At 56.9% G+C, this 16,403-nt stretch overlaps 1 protein-coding gene across 1 annotated transcript in view; it reads right to left on the bottom strand.

The window, feature by feature from the left end:
- The window catches only part of FAM155B (family with sequence similarity 155 member B), a 38,875-nt gene extending 28,202 nt beyond the window's left edge, over window positions 1-10,673 (bottom strand). The window contains exon 1 of the mRNA XM_031944552.1: window positions 9,040-10,673. Within this exon, the coding sequence (XP_031800412.1) occupies window positions 9,040-10,113 (1,074 nt within the window). The 5' untranslated portion in view covers window positions 10,114-10,673. The remainder of the gene's footprint in view (window positions 1-9,039) is intronic.
- Between the last annotated feature and the right edge of the window lie 5,730 nt (window positions 10,674-16,403).

Here is a 16,403-nt window from a genome sequence, read left to right on the forward strand (position 1 = left end):
TACTTTCTTCCTGCCTCTTCTCCCTGCCTGCCTCCTCTCACCTCCCTCCTCCTGCCTCTTATTTTATCTCCTCTCCCTTCCTGTCTCCTCTTCCTTCTTTTATCTCCTCCTGTCTCCTTTTGCCTCTTCCTCTTTCTTCTTCTGTCCTTTCTCCTTCAGCCTCCTCTTTCTTCTATCCTCCCTTCCTGACTCCTCTTCCAGCCTTCCCTACCTGCCTCCTTTCATCTCCCTCCTGCTTCTTTTCTCCTCCTGCCTCCTCTCCTACGTCTCCTCTCCTCTTGCCCTTTCCCTTCCTGCCTCTTTTCCCCACCTGTCTCCTTTCACCTCCCTCCTCCTACCTCTTATTTTATCTCCTTTTCTCCTGCCTTCACTGTCCTGCATCCTCTCTCCTCCTGCCTCTTCTAACTCTTCACCCTTCTTATCTCCTCCCTCCTTTCACCTTCCCTTACTCCTTCCTTTCCATCTCCTCTCTTCTGCCTTTGCTGTCTTCCTGCCTCCTCTTTCCTCTCTCCTCTCACCTCCTCGTCCCTCTGCCTCCTCTGTTTTCCTGCCTTCTCTTTCAGCTTCTCTCTCCTGCCTCTTCTTCTTTCTCTTCATCTCTCCTATGTCCTCCTGCCTCCTCTCTACTCCTGCCTTCTCTTCATCTTCTCCCTCATTCCTCTAATTCTATTTATTCTCTCGTCCTGCCTCCTCTCTCCTTCTTCTCCCCTCCTACCTCCCTTTCCATCTCCTCTCCTGCTTCCACTGTCCTCCTGTCTTTTCTCTCTTACTCCTTCCTCTTCTGTCCTCCTGCCTTCTCTCCCTTCCTGCCTCCTCTCACCTCCTTCCTCTGCTTCCTTTTTCCTCCTGCCTCCTCTTCCATTTCCACTCTCCTCTTGCCTCCTTTCCCTTCCTGCCTCCTCTCACCTCCTTTCCCCTGTCTCTCTTTCATCTCCACTCTCCTCTTGCCTCCTCTCCCTTCCTGCCTCCTCTCCCCTCCTTCTTCCTGCTTCCTTTTCTCTCCTGCCTTCTCTTTCATCTCCTCTTGCCTTTTTTCTCCTTGTGCCTCCTCTATCCGCCTGCATCTTTTTCTACCTCCTCTCCCCTCCTGCCTCCTCTTCCCTCTGACCTTTACTCATACTGGCCACTGTCAGAAAGGCACAACTAGCAGAGAGGTTAAAAAAAAATCCTTTAGAACAGGAATGGGGAACCTTTTTTTTTTTTTTTTTTTTTGCCAAGGGCCATTTGGATATTTATAAAGTCATTCAGGGCCATCCAAAATGATCAACTTAACATCTTGAACAGTAGGCGGTCGTTGCGCCTAGTTTTCAGCTCATCAGCAGGGCTGGCCCAAATGATCCTGCAATCGCCTGCCGACTGGACCTGCCCCAGCCCTGTCTTGGGGGAACGCCAGCTCAGTCCCTGTCTCGATTCATTCCGAGGAGGATTTATTGAGCGCCTTTGTGTGGGGAGCTCTAGAGACCCTAAGACCCAACTCCGGCAGCTAACTCTGTCCTGAAGGAGCTCGCGGGCCACTTGGGAACCCTGCCTGGAAACAGCCGTATGAACACAGGATCGTCGGAGGAGAGAAAACCCAGACCCATTGCCGGTAACTCTATAAGCTTCCTTGGGAAGGTGCCAGATGGACGGAACCTAGAGAAACTCAGAGTACTAAAAAGGGAAGGGCACAGAGACGGGCATTTGCCTCCCAGGAGACCTGGGACTGGCACTTGTGGACCTTGCAGAGTCGGGAGGCAGAAGGCCACAGAGAGGGGAGCAGCGGAGAGATCAGTTTGGCAGAAGGCAACATGGCGGAATGAGCAAAGATGCCATGTGAACAGAGGAGGGTGTCGGCCTATGAACGGACCAAAGTGCTCGCTGAGGAGTTGATAATGGACCCTAGAAGCTTCAGGGATCCACTAACTATCCTGGAGCAAGGGAGCGGCAATCAGACCTTGTCCTTTGGGCAGCTCTGGGGGGAACAGATGAGGGACAGGGCAGACTGGAAGCAGGGACGCCACTTCAGAGGATCTTGCAGTGGTCCAGGCTGCACGATGAGTGGAGTGAAAAAGAAGGGCAAGAGCCCCAGAGGGATGGGGGGGAGGTTTGAGCTGAGGATAACTGCAAGTGTGGGTGATGGCAGGGAGGGCCACATCCTCGCCAGGAAGAGGGTGATGTGGAATTGGGCCTGGACACAGAACTTGGGCTTGGAGGAAAGGCAAGTTCAGAGTTGGGTTTGGGGACATGCTGAGTTTTGGAGGCTTGCAGACCACCCAGAGGGAGATCTCCAAGAGGAGATTTGAGGATAAAATTCAGGAAAGAAATGAGAGCTGGATATATTGAGAGACAAGAGAAAGAAAGAAAGAAAGAAAGAAAGAAAGAAAGAAAGAAAGAAAGAAAGAAAGAAAGAAGAGAAAAGAAAGAAAAAAGAGACAGAGAAAAAGAGAGGGGGGGGAGAGGGAGGGGAGAGAGAGACAGAGAGAGACAAAGAGAGACAGACAGAGCAATGATACAAAGAGAAAGGGAGGAAAGAGTTTGCAGGCAGAGGCAGTCAGCAGGATCAAGAGCTGCAGCAAAGTCCATAAGGGATGAGGGCTAATCAAACGCCATCAGATTTCGCAGCTGAGGCATCTGTTGCTGGTCTCTGAGGGAGTGGCTCTATTTAAGTGCCCGGCTCAGCCGTCAGATGGCAAGGGGCTGAAACGCGAGTGGGGCAGTGTGCAAGGAGGGCCACGGGGTCGGATTTTGGTTTCGTTCTGTTGTTTTCCGGGAGTTTGGCTGTGCAAGGAGGGGGTGCACAAAGGATCACCCGGAGAAGGGCCGAGCGCGGTTCCCGGACCAGGCCCATCCGGGCACATTTGCAGGTGGCGGCGAAGAAGCCAGGACTATATAAGAGAAATTAGGGCACGATGGGGGAGGCTGCTGGCAGGGCTCGGGAGTCAAACATAGAGGGTTGGCGTGGTAAAGAAGAAGAGACATCCCTGCATCCGAGACCGGAACCAAAAGGGGAGGCTGGGGGAGCCGTTGTGCAGCTTGTCTCTGAGAATGCTCGGCTGCCTCCCCCCCAGGCAGCCCCTTTCTCTTTAGGACACTTCGAATGGGGAAGAAGTTTTTCCCCTGAACAAGATCACATGTGTTTGTCTCCTTCCAGTGGCTAGCTAATTGCCTCTAGTCCTGCTTTCTGGAGTCTAGTGGAACCCTTCTAATCCCTGCACCTCTCTAAGACTTGCTTTTCAAATCTGCAAAATAGAGATAGAAATACCTGGCCTCCATCCAAGGGCTGTTGTGAGGCCCAAATGAGATCATGGGCACGCAAGCGCTTCCTAACCCTCTGGTGTTCTAGAAGCAGAAAAGACTAATCCGTCATGTCCCTCGCTCTCTTAGTTCCATAAACAGCTTCTCTCCTTGAGCCTGTAGGGAAGCGCCCTCAGTTCTCTCCCTGGCTGGCGCTGAATTCTCATTCCAATTTCCATCCCCAATCCCGAAAAGAATGGCTCAGGGGGAGGAGGCCGAGCCGAGCTGCCATCTTGCCCCTACTACAAAGATTACTTAGGGGCTGGGGGTAAGAGGACAGGAAGTGGTCCCGGGTGGGATAAGACATGGAGGAAAACTGGCCCCCAAGGGCTAGAGGGATTTGGTAGCCGGGAAAGAGGCAAAAGATTTGGCTTTTCCAGGTCCCCACGTGCAGCTTGCTCAATGCAGGCAGTTGGGCCTCCCTCCTCTCTCCTTTCCTCTAAGGGGATGCCCAGGAGGCTGACACGTGTGGAAGGCAAAAGTGTGATGTGTCCAAGCTCCCCCCCTCCCCGCCCCAGGGGAACTGGGAGGCTGCCCAGAGCAGGGGGCTCTCTGACTCAAGCAGGTGGAAAAGAACTATAACAAGATGAGCCGAGGCCCACCGGGGCAATCTCACTCACTGCAGGCCGATTTCCCCAAAGCCCATCCATCGAGAGGAAATGACAAAACCCATTTGTTGGAGGAAACCTGAACGGGAGCCGCATACGGTTTGGGGAAGTCGGGTGTCCTCCTAGGCTGACAAGGGCCCGGGGGTTAAGGGAGGCCTACTGCAGAGCTCTGCTCATTGGTGCCTTGAAGCCTGTAGTGCAGCAGGAGGCTGATGGACAAGAGGACAGGGGTTAATCTCTGCAGGAAGCTGCCTTTGAAATTCTAATCAGAACATGTACTCCTGGTGCCCGGCAGGCGTGGTGCCAGGGCACTGCCACAGAGAAGATAGGCTTTGAAATCCCAGAGTCTCTTGATTGGGAGGGACCTCCAGTCCAACCAATACCTGAGCAGGAACCTCTCCCTACAGCATTCCCTAAAAGGGGCTATCCAGCCTTGTTTAGAATTGCCCAGACATTTGGGCAAGTTCTCCTTGTCCCCAGGGTCTCCCTCACATCAAGCCGAAATCTTGCCCTCTCTGGGCACTGACTGTTGCTCCTAGTTTTGCCCTCCAGGGGCCAAGCAGAACAAAACGAATCCCTTTTCCACAGAACAGCCCTTCGGCCTCAGAGAAAGCTTATTATGTCCCCAATCCCATCTCCAGTTTGTTCTCCTGGCTAAGTGTTCTCCGTTCCTTCCGCGGGCCTTCCTATGACAGGGTTCTGGGTCTCTATAACCAGCCTGCTTGCCCTACTTGGAGTGCCCTTTACTTTGTTAATGTACTTCCTAAAGTGTGGCACTCAGATGCGAAAATGATTCCCGTTGCAGATGTGGTACCCCGCCCCCGGGCAGAGGGCAGCAGGGCCACGGCATCCCTCGCTCCGCCAGTCTGTACTAGGCTGGCACACAGGCTGACCGAGAGCCCGGCGACCGGTGGCCAGGGCTGTTTGGCTCTGGGCCATGGAATCCTGCTTAGCAGGGAGGGGGAGGCAGAAGGCACCCATCACTCAAGGAACCTGCCATAACGGTAGCCCCAGGTGACCTGGGCACGTCCGGTTTGGGGCACAAGGTGGCAAATCTGCCCTGCTCCTTCTCTGACCTTAGCCTAGCAGGGAAGGAGAACTGAGGCTTCCTTCCCATTCCTCCGAACCAAAAGTGTCCAAGCCATGTAGTGTCCCCCTGTGCAAGCGTTCAAGGGATCAAGGCAGGAACGAGACTGAGGACTGAGGGGAGGACTCTGGACCCAGAGTTGCTGGCCAGAGGGCGATACCAAGGCCCCAGACGGACAGCTGGGAAGCTGCCTCTGAATTAAGAGAGTACAAAGAAAATAGAGCGGCCCCCAGATGAGGCCGGTTTCCGAGAACCACCAAATAAGCCAGAGTGCCAGGGCCGTGGACCAAGCTCTGCGAGGGCGAGGCCCTGGATGGCTGTGGAAGGAGGAGGCCGAGGCTGGGGGCAGGGGGCAAGGGGAGCTGCAGGCCCTGAGTAAGCATCGTCTCTCTGCTTTAAGAAAGGAAGCAAGTATCACATTAAGATGTTGCAGTTGGTCCTAAATTAGCAGGTGTCACAGGCAACACTGAGACAGGTATGATCGGTGGGGCCTGAAACAAGGGCAGAAGGGCTTTGGAGGCGGCACAACATGGCTGCCACCCGGGGATCCTGGCGCTTGAGCAGGCTTGGCTGGCGGCGGAGGAAAAGCTCTCTGGTCTCGGGGCCGGCTGGCGTTCCATCCCCCAGAAATTAAACGTGAGGTTACGGGGTCTCCCGGGGCAACTGGGAGAGGAGGGGACAGGCTGAGTCTGGGGGTGAACGCTCAAAAACAGCCCCAAGGTTGACATGACAACCCCCAGGGATCTGCATCTTTGACTTCTGGAATACAAGGATGCATCATGGGGGTGGGGGGTGGGGACTCTGCCGGACATCTCTCATCTCTCCATCTTTCATCACACTTGCAGCAGGAAGAGAGCAGATGGGGGGGGGGGGGGGAGACAGAGGAAAGCAAGCGAGACTGCGGGAAGTTTGGGGGGAACTAGGGATCTGGGGCTGGAGAGCAGACGAACCAGGCGGCTTTCAGTGGCCCATTCGGGTAGGCCTCAATTAGTGTTCCTAATGAATCCCTTGACGTGGCCGCGTGGAGTTGAATTTAAAGCCTGAAGTTATTATAAAACCGCAGCCATCAGCCCCAGCCCCATGGAAATCTGCAACGTGAAATCCAGAAAAGCGACCGGCCCCACGGGATTCGGTCCTGGCACTAACGGAGTGGCCCCCGGAGCCCCCCGCCCCCTCCCATCTCCACCTGTTGCAAGCCCACCCACCCTTGGAGGGCCAGCTTCAGGGGCAGCTCTTTCCCAGCTATGGCGACCCCGGCTCTCTGGGCTCCTAGGCTTCTCTCTCAAATGGACTCCGACACTTTCATTTGTATTCGAATTATCCGTACACACGGCTCTCTCCTGGCCCAGCCTCGGAGGTCCCAGAGCCCCCGAATCCTGCCTTCTTTATTCTTCTGTGACGCTTGCCACCTCCCTTCGTGCCTGCTCAGCCTTCTATACATAACAGCTGCTCAATAAATGTTTGTTTATGGAATGAATTCTGGGGTTTGATTTTTTCCAAATCGATGCTGCCGTGGGCTCGGGGGCGGGGGACCCATTTCTCTGCTTGGCTAGCCGTGGGGCTTTGTCTCCAGGATACATCATCGGTATAGGAAGCACTCCCCAACGGACTGTGGTTGGGCGCCGGGGGGGGGGGGGGGCGCCAGGGACGTGTGCCTCTTCCTCTCTGAGACAAAGTGTGTGTGTGTGTGTGTGTGTGTGTGTGTGTGTGCGCACGCTTCTGTCTGTGCCTGTGTGGATGGCACTGTGGGTGTGTCTGTAGCTTTCTGTGACATTTTGTCTGCTTCTGTGACACTTTTGAAGGTGTGTGTATGGGAGCCCGGAGAGAGAGAGACAGAGACAGAGACAGAGAGGCAGAGAGACAGGGAGAGGGAGAGAGAGGGAGACAGAGAAGAGGGAGGGAGAGAGGAGAGAGGAGACAGGGAGAGGGAGAGAGGAGAGAGGAGACAGGGAGAGGGAGAGAGAGGGAGGCAGAGAAGAGGGAGGGAGAGAGGAGAGAGGAGACAGGGAGAGGGAGAGAGGAGAGAGGAGACAGGGAGAGGGAGAGAGAGGGAGACAGAGAAGAGGGAGGGAGAGAGGAGAGAGGAGACAGGGAGAGGGAGAGAGGAGAGAGGAGACAGGGAGAGGGAGAGAGAGGGAGACAGAGAAGAGGGAGGGAGAGAGGAGAGAGGAGACAGGGAGAGGGAGAGAGGAGAGAGGAGACAGGGAGAGGGAGAGAGAGGGAGACAGAGAAGAGGGAGGGAGAGAGGAGAGAGGAGACAGGGAGAGGGAGAGAGGAGAGAGGAGACAGGGAGAGGGAGAGAGAGGGAGACAGAGAAGAGGGAGGGAGAGAGGAGAGAGGAGACAGGGAGAGGAAGAGAGAGGGAGACAGAGAAGAGGGAGGGAGAGAGAGGGAGAATGAGGGAGGAAAGGAGAGAGAAAGGGAGAGAGGGAGGGAGGAAGAGAGGGAGAGAGAATGTGCGTGTGTGTGTGTGTGTGTGTGTGTGTGTGTGTGTGTGTGTGCTTCTGTCTGTGCCTCTGTGGATGGCACTGTGGGTGTGTCTGTGTCTTTCTGTGACATTTCGTCTGGTTCTGTGACACTTCGGCAGGGCCGTGCGAGTGTATGCGCCAGTCTCCAGAGCTGGAGGTCTCTCTGTGACACGCCTGGAGGGGGGGGTCAGTCTCTCTAGGTGGCTGTGTGCCTTTAAGGGGTTGCATTTCTCATTTGATAGTGTGAGTGAGGCAGTGAGTCAGCTGAGGCTGAAGGAGGAGGGAGGGAGAGTAGCAGAGAACGGGAAGTCAGGAGCAGAGACCTCTCCCCCACCCCAACATCGCATCCATCCTCTTGCCCCAGAACTGCTGGAGCGGCTCTTGGCCGCCCGGTGGCTCCACGGGGGCTTGGAGAAGAGAGGACTTTCCAGCCCCAAAGGCTCACTTGGTGGGGATGTGTCCGGCCCCCATGCAGCTCCTTGCCCAGCCCCAGCACCTACGCCTGTGACCATCCTGGCTGTCCCCTCCCTCCCTGCTTCTTGCCGAAGAGGGAGTAGCTCGGGGGTCCAGACCGGGCCCCCCCTGTCCTTGCTGTTCAGACTCAGCCACTGGGCTCTCAGTGTAGCTACTTCAGTTCAGCCTAGAAGCAGCTCGGCCCCTTTCTCCAACTCGGGCTTTTCTGTCCCTCTCCTCTCATGAAAGGCCAGCTTGGGGGGTTCTGAGTTTTAATGCACGAAAGTGGAGGGGAGCAGCCGGGCTCTGCCCCATCCTCTGGCTCGGCGGGACACAACAGAAGGGCTGGGGGGGGGGGCTTCTGGAGCAGGATGGGGAGGGGGCAATTCTAGGGGAACATGCCAGCAGTCTCCTCGGAGAGCCGCCTCACCTGCCTATTTCCGTCCAATCCAGGCCTCTGGGTCACCAATGGCAGTCTGTGCCCCCCCCCCTCCCTGGAGCCCCCCCCCTCTCATCCTTCAGAGACCAGAAAGCTAAGATGCCGAGGGACCGTCCTCTGACTTGCCCGGCCCTTGGCTCCTCCGGGAAGACCCCAGTGAAGCGAGGAGGCTGGGCGGGGGCCAGGGGCCCTCTGGGCCTCCACCTGGCAGCGCCCCCTTCCCCTCACTAGCCAGACCCCGCGGCCCGGGGCGCGGGGATCCCGCCTTTCCCTCCAGTCCCTAGCACTGTCTCCAAGAATTTGACAGGTGGGAGCCCGGAAGGAGGAAGCCTGAGTCTCTCCCGCGATGGCTCCTGGAGCCGGGAAGGGCCCCGGCCTCCTTTTGCTTCCAAGACCCGGCTTCAGATCCCAGCTCCGGCCCAGCAGCCGGGGGCCCTGGCTACCCGCCGAACCTTTACTTGAGGAGTGGGTGGGGACCCGCAGGCGGGTGGCCTAGACACCTAACCCGGCGGAGGGCTGGGGGGGGGGGGGAAGGGATCGACGCCTGCTTGGAGTAGGGAGCAGGGGCGGCGGCGGCGGGGCGGCGGCGGCGGGGGAGCGGCGGCGGGCTGACCCCCTCACTGTGCTGCTGCTGCGGCCCCGGCAGCCCTCCGTCCGAGGGAGCCGGCAGCTCGGCTCCCAGGGGCCCCGCCCCTCATCCCCGGCCCCTACCTTACAGTCTCCTATGCAGGACCGGACGGAATACTCCTCGGCTTGCAAGTATTTCTGCAGCAAGCAGTCAAACTCCTCGTATTTTTCCTGAGCGTGTTGGTCCAGTCGCTGGTACAGCTGGACGCAGCTCAAGCACGCCTCCCAGGCCCCCGGGCCGGTGGCCAGCAGATCCGCCAGCAGGGCGTCCAGGCTGCAGTCCAGGCTGTCCTGGTGGGCCATGCCCAGCAGCAGGTCCGCCACCGAGTACGAGTCACAAAAGGCCAGGCTGTAGTTCCGAAAGTGGCCTCGCAGCAAGTTCGTCTGGGAAGCCGGGGGCCGGCCCGAGGGGGGCAAAGGCGCCACGAGGGGCCTCGGGGGCGCGGCGCCCACGAGTCTCTGCAGAGCCTGAGGCTCCAGGCAGGCTGCTTCGGGCCCGGAGGGGCTCCTGCCGCGGCCGCTGTCGCCCCAGCGCCCGCTGCTGCGGCCGCTGCGGCCGGCCCCGTCGATGCTGCCCGCCCGGCCGCCGCCGCCGCCGCCCCCGTCGGGGTTGCTGCTCCGGCCGCGGCCGCCGCCCCCGTCGAAGCCGCTGCCACAGCCCGGCGGGGGGGCCGCCGCGGCCGGGGTCAGGTTGCCCAGCAGAGCCCCGCAGCCGCCCCCCGGGGGCGGCGGGGGCGGGGGCGGCGGCAGCAGCAGCAGCATGGCGGGGGGCGGCTCGGCCTCGGACCGGGGCTGGGGCTCCGGGCCGGCGGCCCCCCAGGGCGGCCTCACCGCCCCACTCCTCTCCTTGGCCCGCAGGCGGCCGCCCGCGCACAGCCACAGACGGTCAGAGAGCAGCACCGTAAAGAAAAGCAGCGAAGCCAGTGACAGGCGCCATCGCTGCGCCCTCTCTGAGTCAGCCCATGGCTTGTCGCCGCTCGTGGCCCCCCGAGGGGGCCGGGGAGCCCAGCAGCAGCCGCCGCAGCCGCAGCAGCAGCAGCAGCAGCAGCCGGAACAGCTGTAGCAGCAGCAGCAGCAGCAGCAGCGGCGGCGGCAACAGCAGCAGAGCGTGAGCGCAGCGGCATCTCTCCGGGGCCACGTCCACGCGCCCCTGATCATATTTCAGGGGGGGTTCGGGGACCCTACGGGCGAGAGGACTCGGGCCCACCGACCCGAGGGATGGGACCGGCCGGGTGGACCGACGGGGCAGGCGGGAGGGCGCTGCGCTGCGCCCGGCTCGGCTTAGGCGGCCCTCGGCGCTCCTCCTACAGTAGCCGTCCGGGCGGGCTCTACCTGAACCGCAGCATGGCTGGGAGGCGCCGGGCTGGAGCGGGGCGGGCCCCTCTTGAGCCCGAGTCGTGGGGTGGGTCGCCTGGGCCCCCGAGCCCGGTCCCCGCACCCCTCGCGCCCCGCTAGGCTCTGTCTCCGGCCGGGGCGGGGACCCACCGAGGGTACCCCGGCGACAGCCGCCGGCGCGGCCCCGAGCTCCTCATGATGTCCGTCCGGCCCCGGCCCCGGTCCCGGCCCCAGCCCCGGCTTCCCGCTCTGGTCCCGGCTCCGGTTGCTCTCGGGTCCCCGCTCGGGCCCCGACTCCCGTCCGGCCCAGCCCGGCTTAGCGCTCTGCGGGCCCGGCCGCGGGCATCACCGGCTACCTGGCTCGATCTTGGTCGTGCCCCCTGTCCGAGCCCGGCCCCGGCCCCCGGCCGCTCTCCCCCCCCCCCCTCCCCAGCCGCGCTCCCGGGCTGCCTGCGCCTCCCGATCAGCTCCGGCGGCTGCTCTCCGGCTCCGGCGGCTGCTTCCCCGGCTCCGGCGGCTGCTTCCCCGGCTCCGGCGGCTGCTTCCCCGGCTCCGGCGGCTGTTCTCCGGCTCTGGGTGCTCTCCGACTCCACTCCTTACTTCCTCCGGGCCGAGCGCGCGGCTTCAGGGCGCCTCTCCCCACTGCTCGCCGTGCGCGCCGCTCTGGCTCCGGCTCCGGCTCCGGCTCCGGCCGCTGCCGCCGAGCGGGACGGCCCCGTGGCGCGCGCTGGCCATCCCCGCTCAGTCTGTCGCCATCTTCCGCTGTGCGGAGAACACCTTGAGAACCCCGGGGAGGGGGGGAGGGAAGGGAGGCGGGGAGAGAGAGGGGCAGCAAATCGAGAGAGGGGGGAGGGGGCCCCGAATGCGCCTGCGCCGGTCTCTTTCCACCTCCCCCCCTTCTCCCCTCCCCCTCCCCCAGTCCCATCCCCACCCCCTCTCCGCTGCAGCCTGTACTCCTTGGTGGCGGGGACGCTTTCAGCCTTCCACTAGCTGCATTCACTTCTGCGCTTCGGTGCATCCGCCCGCCTCCCACCCACCCCTTCCCCTGCTGCCCTAGGAGCTCGGGGGCCCCAGACACCTCTCACCCTCACCCCGCCTCTCCCAAGTCCGAATCCAAGCCCCCGCCACTTTCCCCATCCCGGGATCCCGCCCCACTCTTTTGGAGGGGGTGGCAGCAGATGCCCCAGCCTTCTGATCTTTCCTCCCGGGGCCCGGGTCTCGAGGGACTTTGGACCCCGTGCTCGCCCCCACCTGCCCCGGGCCCTGTCGGCGGCGTCGCCGCCGCCGCCGCCGCCGCCGCCGCCACCACCGCGGCCGCCTCCCTCGGTGCCCAGTCCTTCTAAGGCCGGCGTGTGGTGCTGAAGGACAGCTCCCAGCGGGGCTCTGACCGGGGCGGGACTCGCCGAAGCTCCGGAGGGGGCAGCCCACGCAGGGGGAGCCTAGCCCTGCCCTTGGCTCGCCCCGTTCCGCTCCGCTGCGCCCAGTTTCCTAGCTACCCTCGAGGGACCTTGGGCTGGGAACTCTCCGAAAGAGAGCCAGCCGACCAGTAGGGAGCGACTCCCGAAGCTCCTCCGAGTGCCCCCTAACCTCCCCTCCTCTTGCCCCACCCCGGCCCAGCCCCTCCACCGAAGCTCCTGCTGTTGTCCAGACTCGGGGTGCAGTGCGGGGAAACCACACGAGCACCCCCACGCCACATCTTCGGGAACCGAGCCCAAGTGGCCGGAATGAGTCCCCAGAAGTTCTCCGGCCCCAAGTTGGGACGGGTCAGATCTACTTTTCCCTCTTGCACTTTCCCTGCTGCTTCCACGTTCTGATTATACGAATTAACCCACTTTTCTTCAAGTGTCTACTACAGGAACACAGTTGTTCGAGATGCCAAGGATCCAAAGAGGAGAAAGACAGTGCTCGTTCCCAAGAGCTGCCATTCCAACTGGGGGAGCGAAACTCTACGTACAGACGTACAGACGTACACACACACATACGGCCCTGATTCTGAGCCGGCCGGACTGAGGGAGGCCCAAAGGAGAGCGGTCTAGGTCAGAATGTGGACTTCACAGGGAACGCCCCATGTTCTCCATCTTTGAGCTGGCTTTTTATCAACGGCAACAGCTTCTATTTAGAGGGCGCCTTAAGAGTTACAAAGCACTTCTCTTTCGCCTCGTGGGGTCCTTACAACAGCCCCGAGAGGTCTGTAGGGAAGATACTTCGCTCATCCCCATGGCAGAGGTGAGGCCGGTAAGGTGTCTCGTCCCATTTCACAGCCAGTAGGGCAGTTCATCAATGAGCGCTTATTCAGTGCCTATCATGAGCCAGGAACTGGGCTGAGCACCGAGAATACAAATAAAGCAAGCCAGTCCCTGTCCTCGGGGAACTTATGATCTAACGGAGGAAGACAACACCCAAAAGGAAAAGGAAAAGAGGAGGAAAAGGAGGGGAGAGAAGGAAGGGACCAGGTACAGGAGCGGGGCAGCCAGGGAAAAGATGAGAGCACCAGCCTGGCCGCCCTCCCTAAATGCAGGGTCTTGAAGGGGCTCTACAAAGGCCATTTTCCACCCTCCAAATTAAAGGGAGGGCGGGGCCCCAGGGGCAGAGGGTAGGAGATGATCGGCTAGAATGAAGAGGTTGGGGGGGCGTCAGACTCCTGTCTGCTACAGGAAGGGTAGAACTTAGATCCAGAGGATAGGAAGGAGGAGTGATGCTAGCAAAAGCAGGAGATCTGTGAATAGCCCGATGGGGAGGGGGAGGGGGGGGAGAAGATCAGATTTGCTGGAACCTAGGAATCGGTAGGAGGAACAGGGAGAAAGAAGACCATTAGGCTGAACCCTCAGCCTCAGAATTGCCAGAGCCAGGGGGACGATGGGCTTCTTAGTTCCTAGAGCACGGTCTGCCAGCCCTGAACCTCCCCCTTTTCTCCCCCCCCCCATATAATACAGGCTTTTCTCCTATTTGAAAATGAAAAGATAAAGAAACTGGAGGAAAGCAATGTGAGAAGAGATGCACAGAACTTCTTGAGGGTTTCCTGGTCCAGGACCAGGTGCTAGACTGCCTACGGCTTTGATTGGGCAGACCCTGTGGTTGAGAAGCTGTCCAGAGAAGGGCCTTTCCTAGTTCAAATTCATCCAAAGAGCTTTGATTAAGGACTGGATGGGGATCCAAATGCTGGGGTGGGGAAGACACATTTGAAATTCAAAAGTAGCTTCTGCCTTGATATTGAGGCAGTCTCATAGAAAGACATGAGATATGCAGAGCTCAATAGCCAGCTAGCCAAATAGTGCATGGTAAGTGTACGAGTATGAGAGAAGCCAAGGTGTGGGCGAATTCCCAAGAATAAGTGACCATTAATTACTGAAGGGGGGGGGGAGGGCAGAGGCCATTCTGGAAGACGGGCCATTTGAGCTGAGTTTTAAATGATGGGTTGAAGTGATTCAGTCATCAGGCAGGACTAGAGGTTTGGGGGTTGGCAGAAGAGTAGAGGGGTGAAGGCATGGAAGGGGTAGGAAAGTGCCAGGTATGTATCAATTGCATGAATCACGAGTAAATTAGACAATTACTCCCTTCCCCACTTGCTCCATAATCCCTCCAGCCATCGGAAGAAGGGGGAAGGAAGGGTGATGGATGGATCTGGAACTGTGCAATGATGAAAAGACTTCCAATTGACTGTGATGTCTGATGAACTCATCATCAGGTTGTAGATCCAGCTGTCAGGAGGTGCTGAGCCCGAAGTGCCCATGCTTTTTCTTCTTGGCTTGATCTGCCTTGTAGGGGGAAAGGTGGCCCACCTCACAGCTAGTCGCTGCAGCCATGAATATATGGGGTCCTTCCTTCTATAGGGTTTCTTCTTCGCACATCTTAACCAGATGGGTATTTGGAGATAGGACCGCCCAGGTGACTGTGGGAATTTGGGAGGCCCATCAGAAGGGCCACTGCCCTGGACGCAACAGCAGTGCCCCTCAGAGCAGTAGCAACCAACCTTCAGAGGAGGGGGTACCCGAAGACGGATGTGGAAAGACAGTCCCCAGAAGATGGTAGCAATTTGAAGGATTGTGACCCCTTATGACAGAGAGAAATACTCTAAAAGGCTCTAGAAAGGTCCCAATCCTTAGAGCGTAGCAAAGAGCTATACCTAGGGGGAGTTTCATGAAACTTTCACTGAAGAAGGAAAGGACCCTTTCTGCCCAGAATCAGAGAGTATCCCTTGGCCATGTGTATTAACTACATGCCACGTTCACAATGACCGGATTTGAAGTTTGAGTTTATTCTCCCCAGGAACCTTCTATATATGGAAGGGGAGAGTGCACCCTTGGTTTAGAGGGACTAAACCAACCATTCTTGAAATATACATATATATATATATATATATATGCCCTTTGATAAAAGATAATGGATTCAAATGATTGATTAATAATGGGTAGAACCAGTTTTAGAGGGAACCAATTTTAGAAGCTACAATCCCTCAAGACAACCTCCCTTTTGAACTAGTGAAAAAAAAAATGTAAAGGACTGGCCTAGCAGTATCAGACCCAAAACTCTATTATAAAACAGCAGTGATCAAAACCATCTGCTACTGGCTAAGAAATAGAGTGGAAGGTCATTAGAATGGGTTAGATACCCATAACACAATAATCAATGACTATAGTAATCTCCTGTTTCATAAACCCAAAGACTCCAGCTTCTGGGATAAGAACTCCCTATTTGACAAAAGTTGCTGGAAATGCTGGAAAATAATATGTCAGAAACGCAGCATAGACCTACATCTCATCCCCATAGTAAAATAAGGTCAAAATGGGCAGATGATTTAGGTGTAAAGGGTGATACTTCAAGCAAATTCGGAGAGCAAGGGATAGTTTACCTATCAGATCTTTGGAGAAGGGAGCAATTTATGGCCAAAGAAGAGATAGAAAACATTATGAAAAGCAAAATGGATCATTTTGATTAGATGAAATTAAAAAGGTTTTGCACAAACAAAACAAGACAGCCAAGATTAGCAGGAAAGCAGAAAACTGGGTGGGGCGGGGAGGATTTTACAGCTAGTGTTTCTGATAAAGGCCTCATTTTTTTTTTTTATTAAATAACTTTTTATTGACAGAACCTATGCCAGGGTAATTTTTTACAACATTATCCCTTGCACTCACTTCTGTTCTGATTTTTCCCCTCCCTCCCTCCGCCCTCTCCCCAAAGATGGCAAGCAGTCCTATACATGTTAAATAGATTACAGTAGATCTTGGATACAATCTATGTGTGCAGAACCGAACAGTTTTCTTGTTGCTCAGGGAGAATTGGATTTAGAAGGTATAAATAACCCGGGAAGAAGAACAAAAATGCAAGCAGTTTACATTCATTTCCCAGTGTTCTTTCTTTGGGTGTAGCTGCTTCTGTCCATCCTTGATCAATTGAAACTAAGTTAGATCTTGTCTTTGTTGAAGAAATCCACTTCCATCGAATACATCCTCATACAGTATCGCTGTTGAGGTATATAATGATCTCCTGGTTCTGCTCATTTCACTCAGCATCAGTTCCTGTAAGTCTCGCCAATCCTCTCTGTATTCGTCCTGCTGGTCATTTCTTACAGAACAATAACATTCCATAACATTCATATACCACAATTTACTCAACCATTCTCCAATGGATGGGCATCCATTCATTTTCCAGCTTCTGGCCACTACGAACAGGGCTGCCACAAACATTTTGGCACATACAGGTCCCTTTCCCTTCTTTAGTATCTCTTTGGGAGATAAGCCCAGTAGAGACACTGCTGGATCAAAGGGTATGCACAGTTTGATAACTTTTTGGGCATAGTTCCAAATTGCTCTCCAGAATGGCTGGATGTATTCACAATTCCACCAACAATGTATCAGCGTCCCTGTTTTCCCACATCCCCTCCAACATTCTGCATTATCTTTCCCTGTCATTCTGGCCAATCTGACAGGTGTATAGTGGTATCTCAGAGTTGTCTTAATTTGCATTTCTCTGATCAATAGTGATTTGGAACACTCTTTCATATGAGTAGTAATAGTTTTAATTTCATCATCTGAAAATTGTCTGTTCATATCCTTTGACCATTTATCAATTGGAGAATGGCTTGATTTCTTATAAATTAGAGTCAATTCTCTCTA

Source organism: Sarcophilus harrisii, chromosome X (genome assembly GCF_902635505.1).
Source record: "Sarcophilus harrisii chromosome X, mSarHar1.11, whole genome shotgun sequence".
Classification (NCBI taxonomy): domain Eukaryota; kingdom Metazoa; phylum Chordata; class Mammalia; order Dasyuromorphia; family Dasyuridae; genus Sarcophilus; species Sarcophilus harrisii.